At 32.6% G+C, this 12,340-nt stretch overlaps 1 protein-coding gene across 1 annotated transcript; it reads left to right on the top strand.

The window, feature by feature from the left end:
- The first annotated feature begins 525 nt into the window (after positions 1 to 525).
- LOC111726789 (ubiquitin-conjugating enzyme E2 N-like) lies at positions 526 to 909 on the top strand. The gene has a single exon (XM_023515857.1). It carries the CDS (start codon positions 526 to 528, stop codon positions 907 to 909), a length of 384 nt encoding a protein of 127 aa, XP_023371625.1.
- Positions 910 to 12,340: the final 11,431 nt, after the last annotated feature.

Here is a 12,340-nt window from a genome sequence, read left to right on the forward strand (position 1 = left end):
AAAAAGCACAAGCCATCCATAGGCTGTCTCCACGAAATACACCTAACTTAGAAGGACAAATCTATACTTAAGGTAAAGGGCTGGAAAACAGTATTTCAGGTAAATGGAAACCAGAGGAAAGGAGATGTCACAATGCTATTTTCAGATACAGGTGGACTTAAACAACTAATGTTAAGACAAAAATGATCATTTCATTCTGCTCAAGGAAACAATACAACAACAGGACATTTCAATTCTAAATATTTATGGGCCCAACTTAAATGCTCACAAATTTATGAAAAAGACCTTAATTGGTCTGAGCAATATGATATCCTATAACACTAGTATAGTAGGGGACCTTAACACTCTTACAAAGCTGGAAAGAGCCTCTAAATAAGAAATAAACAAAGATACAAGGGACTTAAAGATAACCCTAGGGGCGGTAGGTGCAGCAATGTCCCCCAGGAAGTAAAGCCCTGGATTTCCACTCATGTGTGAGATGAGCAGAGCTGGAGACAAGACTGGCCAAACTTTGGATCTGACAAGATGGCTGGGGTACACCACAGGATCATCAGGGAAACCCAGCATTTGGTGATGGAACCAGTCCTTGGCATCAAAGCAGAACCAGATGGGAGAAATGCCTATTATTTTCATGTGGTCTTGGCTAGCTCTCAGGATTCCCCCTTTGAGGAGGGGACTTTTAAACTCAAACTATTCCTTCCACAAGAATACTCAATGACAGCTCCTAAAGTATGTTTCATGACCAAAATTTATCATCCTAATATAGACAAATTGGGAATAATATGTTTAGGTATTTTGAAAGATAAATGGTCTCCTGCACTGCAGATCCACATAATTCTGCTATTGATCCAGACTTTGTTAAATGTTCCCAATCCAAATGATCCATTAGTTAGTGAAGTAATGGAGTAATGGAAGTCCAATGAATGCCCAAGCCACTGAAACAGCTAAAACATGAATTAGGCTATATGCCATGAATAATATTTAAAAATGATCCGATCATCAAGTACCTGTCATTTCTCTTGTTCTACGAAGATGTCTTCCTTTATATTGTTGCCATTTAATGGACACAGTCTTAGAAAGTTTGCAGAATAAAAGCCCAGACATCTTAAGTCCTTTGGTGATTAAACACGTTAGCAAATCTATGTCTTGTCCTGATTCACTATTGTAAAGCGTGATCAAAGGCAAGAAGTATTATGTGGATTATTGCAAAATATTTAAGAGCAGTGGCCCCTCTCTGCTATTATTCATTTCCCTTATCATGGTTTAAGTATAAAGCACTGTGAATGAAGGTAATTGTTAGAGTTAGCTGTGGTCTTATTTTACCTTTTTTTTTTTGGTGGGAGAGGTAGTTTTATTTTAATTTTATGGGCTCCTTTCCCTCCTTTTATGGTGATCTATTGAAGCTAACAAGTTATTTAAAATATTCTCTCTAGCCAACTCTAACTTTATTCAGATGAAGCTTGATTATTTGAACCAAAATGGGAACATTAAGCAAACATCACAATCCTCACTAATAACCTTGTGACTTTGCTGTCAAGTGTAGATTCTTTCCCCCATTCAAAAAAAAAAAAAGCTTGTGACCATTTTGTATGGCTTCTCTGAAAACTTCTATAAATCCTATGTTTTAGTAAAATATTTTTTGTTATTCTACTTTGCCTTTGTATAGTTTATTTTACTGTGTTTATTTCAGTTCCCAATGTGACAATTGTATTTAGAAATTAAAACTCTGATGGGACATTCTGTTTTTGGCTTCACCATATAACAGATTGAATAGCATGAGGCAGAGTTTGTCATTTCTTTTCACTGATACAAATTCGTGTTAAGATATTACTGAACAGAGTATTTATAAACTGGCCCTGAGCATGCATAAAGCATCAACATCTGACTCTTTTTTACCTCCTAAAATTTGAAATAAATGTGTATGTATTGTCTTAATAGAGGATTATTGGTATCTTGTCATGATGTTTGAAAATTACTACATAGAATAGTCATAGCAAAGATGGCAGATATGACTGACATGCAGGACTTTCATATATGCCACATTTTGCCTTCACTTTGACTCATAACCTTTTTCGTGGTTCTTGTCTGAAATTTTCATGCTTAATCATTGACATATGTTACTAGGAAAGAGCAGTCTGGTAAATCATTTAAAGTTTGCCGAGGCATTTGTGAGACTTTTTAATAAACCTGATGAGCAAATCTCAAGTATTCAACTTGCATAAGTGTTATCAGAAAGATTTCTATCCTTGAGATCATCAAATTCTCAGTTAATGATTCTTGCTTTTCATCCCTCCAGTACTGGCCATGAGAACCCCTTTTATTCTTTAATTTGATATTCAGTATTTTTTTCTTTATTGACAGTATTCCTCCCCTCACAAAGCTGTTCTTCCTTGTTTCTCTCCATATTTAACTCCTAATTCTTTTTATTTTTAAGTCATAAACCTAGCCAGTCATAAATATGCAAATGTTAACCTTTGTCTCTTGCAGTTTAAGGCAATTGATATCGTAGCCCATCTGATTTTTTCTCCATCTTATTCTCATAATTTTGGAATTTCTTCAGAATGTCATGTATTTTATTGTGCTCTTATATAAGATGAAGAATTATCTAATAAAATTACATTTTTAACATACAAAACTTTTGATGACTGGTAACTAGTATCCCTCCAAATAAATGCCTTGTTTGGTAACAAAGGTTAGTTTAATTCAGAAGAAAATTGTTAATAACCCTAATATTGTAAAATTTAAAACTGACTAACAGCAATTTTCATTTATAACAATTCCTGGACTGTTTAAAGGGCCCAAACTAAGGAAATGGAATCTCACTCTAAAAAAATGAATGAACTGCACAAAACTTCAAGCTATTAAATAAAGATCAACATTATTTACAAAAATAAATAAGTAAATAAAGACAACCCTAAAACAATTGGGAATAGACAAATACAAAACACATCATTCCAAAGCTAAGGAATATAGCTTCCTATCAGCCCATGGAACACTCTACAAAATAGATCATATGCTAGGTTACAAATCAAACCTCAGAAAAATCAAAAGAATTTAAATTATACCATATATCTTCTTAGACCACAAGGCAATAAAGGTGGAACTCAACTCCAACAAAAATTTTCATCCCTGAATAAAGTCACAAAAATTAAACAACCTTATACTGAATGACAATTGGATCAAGGAAGAGATAAAAAGGAAAATCATTAATTTCCTTGAGCATAACAAAAATGAAGACACAAGCTACCCAAACCTGTGGGATATTGCAAAAGTAGTCCTCAGAGGGAAATTTACCATGTAATGCCTACATCTGAATAACAGATGAGAGCACATCAACAACCTAATGAATCACCTTAAGAAAATGGAAGAGGAAGAACAGTCTAATCCCAAGACTAGAAAAAGAAAAAAAAAATAACCAAAATTAAATCAGAAATAAAATTGAAAATAAAAAAGTCATTTATAAAATCAATAAAACAAAAAGTTGGTTCCTCAAAAAATAAATAATATTGATAAAACTTGGCCAAATTAACTAGACAGGAAAAGTAAAATTTCTAATAACCTCAATTAGAAATGAAAAAAGGGAAATAATAACAGATACCACAGATAGATAAGAGATTATCTCTGACTACTACAAGAAATTCTATCCCTAGAAACTTGACAATGTAGAGGAAATGAACCAATACCTGAAATCACATCATCTCCCTAGACTTAAACAGGAAGAAATATATCTCTTGAACAGACTAATATTAAGCACTGAGATAGGAGAAACAATAAAAAGCTTTCAACAGAAATAATCCCTGGATCAGACAGCTTCACACCAAAATTCTATCAAAACTTCAAAGAAGAGCTTTTACCTTATACAGCAGAACATACTCGAAAACACTGAGAAGAAAGAACTTTGCCCAACATCTTCTATGAAGCAAACATAACCCTGATACCAAAACTAGGAAAAGACCCAACTAAAAAAGGAAAACTACAAACCAATATTGTTAATGAATATTGATGCAAAAACACTCAACACAATCTTAGCTAAAAGATTACCCCTAAACATTAAAAAAAGTTATACATCATGATCAAGTAGACTTCATCCCAAGGATGCAAGGCTGATTTAACATATGCAAATTCATAAATGTAATTCACCATATCAACAGAAGCAAAACCAAAGATCATCTGAACCTCTCAATAGATGCAGAAAAATTCAGCAGCCTTTTCTAAAAAGAACACTTAGTATAAGCACAGGTAACACATTCTTAAATTGATTAAAGCAACAACTACAACAACTTGCAAATAATATCATACTGAATTCAGTAAAAATGAAAGCTTTTCCACTTAGAACTAGAACCAGACAAAGATGTCCTCTATTGCCACTACTATTCAAAATAGTGCTGGAAGTTCTAGCCAATGCAATCAGAAAAGAGAAGGAAAAAAAGGTCATCCAAATGAGAGCACAGAAGGTCAAACTCTCCCACTTTTCTGATGATATGATCTTATACTTAGAGGATACCAGAGATTCAACCACAAGACTCCTGGAAGCAAACAAAAAATACAATAACATCTCAGGGTATAAAATGTTCACAAATCAGTATCTTTTCTAGAAACCAACAACAGCTAAGTTGAGAAGCTGATCAAAGACACAATTCCCTTCACAGTAGCTTCAAAGAAAATGAAATACCTAGGAATATACCTAACAAAAGAGATGGAAAAAATGTACAAAGAAGATCATGAAATCCTAAGTAAGGAAACAGCACAAGACATTAACAAATGGAAGAACATACTAGGCTTTTAGCTAGGAAGAATCAACATTGGTAAAATGTTGTAGTTCTCAAAGAAATCTATAGATTCCGTGCACTCCCCATTAAAATACCAACATCATAATTTGAAGAACTGGAAAAAATAGTTCTTCATTTTGTATGAAAGCAGAAAAAACCTACATAGCCAATGTAATTTTTAGGAATAAGAACAAAGCCAGATGCATCACTTTACCAGACTTAAGGCTATATTACAACTCCACAGTGATCAATACAGCATAGTATTGTCATAGAAATAGATATATGGAATTGAACAGAAAACCAAGAGATGAAACCAGTCTCTTATAGCCATCTGATTATTGATAAACCAAGAGAAAGCATGCACTGTGGAAAACAATCCCTATTCAATAAATGGTGCAGGGAGAACTAGATAACTACATGTAAAAGACTGAAACTGGATCCACACCTTTCCCACTCACCAAAATTTACTCAAGATAAATAAAAGACTTAAATCTAAGGTAGGAAATGAATAAAGTCCCAGAAGAAATTGTGGGAAAGGCTCTTCATGATGTCTGCTTGGGGAAAGATTTTATAAAGGCATCTTCAGTGGCAATAGCAACAACAATAAAAATTTAAAAATGAGATTTAATTAATCTGAAAAGCTTCTGCACAGCAATCAAAGCAAATAGACAACCTTCAGAATGGGAAAAAAAAACTGCATGTTACAAATCTGAAAAAGGTTTGATAACTAGGATCTACAGAGAAATCAAATTAATCAAGTAGAAAAAAGCCAACAATCCATCTATCACTGGGTAAGAGACATGAACAGAACCTTTTCTGAGAAAGACAGATAGGTGACTAACAAACATGAAAAAATGCTCATCATCCTTAATAAGCAGAGAAATACAAATCAAAACCACTCTACGATATCACCAAACCTTACCAATAAGATTAGCCCACATCACAAAGTCCCAAAGCTACAGATTCTGGTGTGGACTTTGGAAAGAAGTGTGGAGAATGCCCAAAGAATTCAAATTATACCTCCAGTATAACTTTCAGATTTGACCCTGCAATCCCACTACTAGGCATCTACAAGAAGAAAAAAAAAATCATTTTATCATAAGGACATTTTCACTAGACTGTTTATTGCAGCTTAGTTTACAATTACCAAGATGTGGAAACAACCTAAATGCCCACCAACCCAGGAATGGATTAGTAAGCTGTGGCGTATGTATACTATGTAATACTATATTCTTCCATAAAAAGGTAGATACTTTACATCTCTTGTATTAACCTGGGCAGAGTTGAAATACATTTTTATTAGTAAAGTAACACAAGAATAGAAAAGCAAATATCTAACATACTCAGTACTAATATGAATCCAGTAGATGACCGAATTCACGCCTACAGATGAGAAAAACTCATTTCAAGTTTGGAGGAAAGGGAATGAGAAAAGGGGGAAGGAAGGGAGGGCGGTTTGGATGGGCACAATGTAGGGGTACAATGTAAGGATATATGCCCTTAGTGGGCACAATGTAGGGGTATATGCTACACCTTTTAAGTATAGGACACAATTAAAAGAGGGCCTCTGTAATGAATTAAGATATTATGTCCTGGTTGTTTATTCCCTCACATTAACCTGAAATACAAAAAAAAGTAAATCCACTTTTTAATCAAGCAGCCTTTGAGTATGAATTGTGAATATGGACTTGAAACATTAAGCAAGTTTAAAGAGAAATTTAGATCTAAATACAAAGTAAAGATATTTCTTTACCTTACTGAAATTCAAGCTTTTTTTTTTTGACAAGTCCTCCAGCTCTCAGTAGTAACCTTATTTATTCAACAGATCACATGATTAGAGATATCATGACTATAGAGTAAATAAAAATTGATGTCTTGCTAAAATGCTGAAAATTAAGTGACTCTTTGAATGCTAAAATTATTCTGGCTCAATTCTCAGAAGCATCAGGGGAGGAAAGTGGAAGTAGGAAAAAAAATGTCAGAATATTTTTTAAAAAGTATCATTACTTCTTTTAGACTCAAGTATTTTTTCAACATGTGTTTCTTTAGTACATTAGCACCTCTCAGCAAATTAAAAGTAAGCAATTCATATTTGCTACAAAATTTTCAATTTTGCTAGCAAATTATATTCATTTTTTTCAACAAAATATCTCACCAAGAAAGCTAATGATAATGTCAACCAACAATGAATAAGAATGCCTAGAACGATTTGATGAAAATTATACTGATGCGATATACTATGAATTTTCTATGTACTTTGAGGGTCACTTAGATATATTTGCCATGTTTTATTTGATGAATCCATATTAGTAAAATATGTAGAGAATTATCTGACTACTAGAAAGACCTATATGAATGTTTGTTAAGTGAATAAAACTAGAGCCTCTGCCATGAAAGACTAAAAGGGGGGATTTAGTCTCCAAATATTAATTCATAAGTATATCATTTTAGGATTATCTTTTTATTTCCTTACAGATAGTCTGCTTAGAAAAACAACATAGCCTTTAAAAATGTCCAGGTGTAGGCATGGAGTATCTACTCAATAAGAAAGTCAAAGGAACAAAAAGTTGACCACTGGGTCATGTCAGAAAAATATTATAAAGTTTATGTCCCATGATTGGGATACACACATCAGCAAATATAAAGTAAAAAAAAAAAAAAAAAGAAAAGAAAAGTTTTAGACATGACCTTTTTATCCAGTGCTATACATAACCTATGATTAATGACTAAATTGTAGCAAATGTGCATAGCATGTAAGATGGATGAAAAAGTTTATGAATTTTCTTTTTTAATGACAAATAACCTTAACTTATAAATGAAGGCATTTGTAAATTTTGGTTAATTAAGTTATCTTGATCGTAGAGGATAGCTTTACTAAGTGTTAAATACATCACTTTAAAGAGTAGTAGAACTCAGGCATAAGGCCTTAGTTTAATGAAAAAATAGGCTTAAGAATGTTGAGTGCAAATAGAAGTAGATTTCAATATTATTTCAATGATAAAAACTGCTTACTTGCCTACTGCTTACTTCCAAACTCATGGTACATTGCATTTATAATAAAACCCTAACCTCTTCTGTAACCTGCAAAGTCTTATAGAATCTAACTCTTCCCTCCCTCTATGACTTTGGCTTTTGATGCTACCCCACGTGTTGACCATGACCCCACTCAACTTCTTTCAGTCCTTTGAACATGTAGAGCATATTTTCACCTTAGACATTGCCCTGGCCCTCTCTTCTATCTATGGTGCTCTTATGTCAACTGGCTTAAAATGTCTTTCCTTCACCATTCTATATACAGGTATCTTCCCTAACCACAAAAATACCTTTTGCCTTATGACCCTATCTAATGTTATTCATAGTAGCTATTACTGTCAGAAAATATTTTTTATTAGTTTGTTGTCATTAGAATCACCCTCAGAATCTAACATACATGAAAAAAACTTGCCTTTCTTATATCCTACTGTATCTCTGGCATGTGAAAATACGTCTTTTGTCAAGTGGGTGCCTGATGAATAATCCTAAAGTAAATTAAAAGGAAAATAAAATTCATTGGTTGTGATCACAGAATGTGAAAATTATTTCAGCCCCTCTGCCAAAACTACAAATAGATTTAAAAAATGCCAAATACATTAAAATCCAGATTAATCCCAATTAAAAATGGTCTATGATTATTTTTATAAGAGTAAGCAATTTGGGGAATTTTACAAACAGATTTTTTGGGGAAGGTAATTTTTCTTTTCACTTAACCTATGTATGCACCAAACCTACGTCCAAGTACAAATCCAGACAACATCTCTACAAAAGAGAAAATACTCCTTTTTAGGATCCTCTATTTTGGACAGATACTAGTTTAACTTGACAAATTTAGGAGAGTACCTTTTCTTCCTAGACCAAATTTTTAGGAGGCTTCAGACTTAGGCACATTTTGGAAAGAAAGTAAAATATATTTTTCCAAAGAAATGATTTTCCAGAAAGTCTGCACATCTTGTTTAATACTTCTTGTCCTTTGTTTTCTAAGGTTAATGAGATTGTGGAGTGTTCGCCTCTAGACACATGACTATTTGGGAATATAATATTGCTCTTGGGAGCTGGACACCCTGTGGTTCATCTTTATTTACCTCAATATCTCCAGAGATATTCTTCACAGGCATCCCTCATGTTAAAAATTCAGCACAAATTTGTTCTCCAGGGATACTGAGATTTTTCAGAAACAAAATATCTTCTCTGATTGGTAGATAGGACTGGATTTTATTTCTTTGAAGAAGATCTAATACTTTTAAAACAGATTATATTGCTACTTCAGCATTGTAGAAAATATGCAGTGCTGTAGGTCACATAAATAATTACAAAATAATCACTCTCTTGCCTTTATGATATTTTTCAAATTTGCTTTTATATTACATTACTCTGTATGGAAACTTGTGAAGAATTATTACGCTTGTGGTTTGTTTTGGAAGCATTTTGCTGGTCTTTAATTGTATGATATCTATGTATCCCTGGGGGAATATTTAACTGTATGTTAAATTTAGTCAATATATGTGTATATTCTGTGTATATTTATTTAACCTATATTTTTTTCCTTTGGGCAATTCTGAGCATGAAGTTGATATAAACTAAAAGAGGCAGAAATCTGAACATTTTAAAGAATGTATACAGATAAAAGAGATGATAGCTGGTATTAAACTAGCATTGACTTTTAGGAAAATCTCTTTACAGTTTTGGGAACAATCTAGAAAATTTACACTAATTGTTGCTGCTGGCAAGAGTCTAAATATAAATGATAGCATGTTGATATGTGTATTGATCATTTTTGGAGCACATAATATCACTAAGTCTTGATAAGTAACTGGAAAACAGAGCTGTAAGGAGGTTTGAAAATATTTTTATCCCCCATAGTCATGGTAGCAACAGCTTCACCTAAAAGGGAAGTAAGTGGGTTTATTATTTTGCATAAGAAAAAACACAAAGTATATCTTGAAAATCAGAGTTAAATTTTTGAATAATTTCATTAATTCTATTAATTCATTTGGCCATAAAATTATTATTATAGGAAGCAAAATATATTTTTGAATGAATGCGAAATAGATGATATTTTTCAAGTCACTTGCTTTGGGGCCTCTAAGATTTGAACTATAAGATTTTGCCTTGTTTATACATGTATTTTAATTACATAGCAAAATGATTGGCATGTAACAAATACTTAAGACATTGACTTTAGTATACATTGAGTAGATTAATGAATGAAATCAAGGGACTAATTAAAGCAGTGTAGCTTATGTTCCAGGGGTTCTACAGATAAATTTAAAAATTTTTAATATGAATGTCAGTTAATGCAATCAAATCAATGCAATACAAGTCTTATAAATCAGAAAAAGATAAAACCAGGAAAAAGGCTGGGATACTAAGAAAGATAATGAATGAGTTAAATCTTTATTAAAACTGAACTTTTCCAAAGGCCTTGCAAGAACTGTTAAAAGAGGGTCTTTAGTGAAAAAGAAAAATGATATAAGTTGGAAACTTGGACCTACATAAAGGTATACATAAAGAAAGGAAGAACATTAGAAATAAACAAGGGAAAGTAAAACAACAACTTTTATTTTTCTTATTCTTAATTGATCTAACATGTAATAATTTATTCAAAATAATGATACCAAGAATATTAGTGTGTGTATATATAAGTATGGATATATGTTTATCCATAAACATAAATGATGTCAATGACACAAGGGATGGAAAGAGGGGATTAGGAATATTCTGATATTACAAGTTTAGTGCTTTACCTGTGAAGAAGTGTGCAAGTATTTAAAAGTTCACTTGAATTAGCTATCAATGTACATTCCAAACTATAAGGCAACCACAGAACAAAGTAGAAAAAATGCTAGTATAATTGGTGTACTAGCAAAGGAAAAATTGAGATCAAATAAAATCTTCAGTTAATATCACAAAAGGCAGAGAATGTGTGGAATATAGAAATAAGGATGAAGATTAACGGCAAAATATAGAGAAGAATAGCAAATATGGTAGATATTAATCCAACTATACCAATTAAAAGATAGAGACTGTCAGAATAGATTACTACAGTTCACTTTGAACAACAAGTCTAAACTGCACAGATTTCCTTACATGTAGACTTTCTTTCATCTCTGCTACTTCTGAAACAGCATCCCTCTACTTTCTCTTCCTTCTCAGCCTGCTTGACACCAAGACAAAGATAAAACATTTATGATTATCTATTTCCACCTAATAAATATATTCTCCTCCTTCTAATTTTCTTTATAACATTTTCTTTTCTATAGCTTACTTTTTACTTTGGTGTAAGAATACAGTGTGTAATACCTATAACATATAAAACGTGTTAATTGATAGTTTATGTTATTGGTAAGGCTTCTGGTCAATAGTAGTTAAATTTGGGAGAAGTCAAAAGTTATAAATGGATTTTTGCCTACAAAGAAGGTCGATGCCACTAACCCCTATGTTGTTCAAGGATCAACTGTATATGTTGTCCACAAGAAACTCATTTTAAACAGAAAGAAACACATAAACTAAAAGTAAAGGAATGGAGAAAGATACATCATACTAACACTAAGCAAAATAAAGCAGAATTAATTGCATTAATTTCAAAAACTTCAGAGTAAGAAGAGTTATTAAGGATAAAGAGGGTATCACATAAAAAAAATGGCTCAGTACTCCAAGAAAACATAACAATCCTTAATGTGTAAGCACTTAAAAACAAAGCATCAAAATATTTGGGGAAAAAAACTAAGAGAACTATAAGAATAAGTAAATAAATCCACTACTATAGTTGGAGAATATAACACTCTTCTATCAGAAATGGGCAGATTCAGCCTGCAGAAAATCAGCAAAAACATAGTTGAAGTCACTCAACACCATTAGTCAATGAGATATAACTGACATTTATAAAATACTTCATTTCACAACAGAATTCAAGCTTAGTGAATGTCACTAAGGTAGACTTTATTTTGTGCTATAAGATATACATAAGAAAGACCAGAAATTCCACAATGTATGCTTTAGACCACAATAAAATTAGACCAGAATTTAATAACAGAAAGATAACTGAATAATCTCAAAATACTGGGAAATGAAACAACACACTTCTTCTTTTTTTTTTTTTTTTAAATTGAGACACAGCCTCACTTTGTTGCCTTCAGTAGATGCCATGGCATCACAACTCACAGCAATATATTGCAGAGAATGTATTCTCTCTCAAACTCTTGGGCTTAAGTAATTCTTTTGCCTCAGCCTCCCAAGTAGCTGGGATTATAGGTGCCAGTCACAGTGCCAGGCTATTTTTTTTTTTTTTAAGGCTGAGGCTGGGTTCAAACCACAAGCCCTGGTGCATGTGGCCAGTGCCCTACCCACTGAGCTACAGATGCCACCTGAAACAACACACTTTTAAGTAATATGTGGCCAAGGAAGAAGTCTCCAGAGGAATTTAGAAGTATTGTAAACAACATGAAGATGAAAATACAATTATTTCAATTTTGTGGGTATAATGAAAGCAGATCTTAGAGAAAATGTTTTAGCATTAAATGTGTATATTAGAAAAG

The sequence above is a fragment of the Otolemur garnettii genome, unplaced genomic scaffold (assembly GCF_000181295.1).
Source record: "Otolemur garnettii isolate 467f Iridium unplaced genomic scaffold, OtoGar3 scaffold00080, whole genome shotgun sequence".
In the NCBI taxonomy this organism is placed as follows: Eukaryota; Metazoa; Chordata; class Mammalia; order Primates; family Galagidae; genus Otolemur; species Otolemur garnettii.

Excerpts from the sequence above, each read along its gene's own strand:
- LOC111726789 (XM_023515857.1), top strand. The coding sequence starts at position 526 with ATGGCTGGGGTACACCACAGGATCATCAGGGAAACCCAGCATTTGGTG.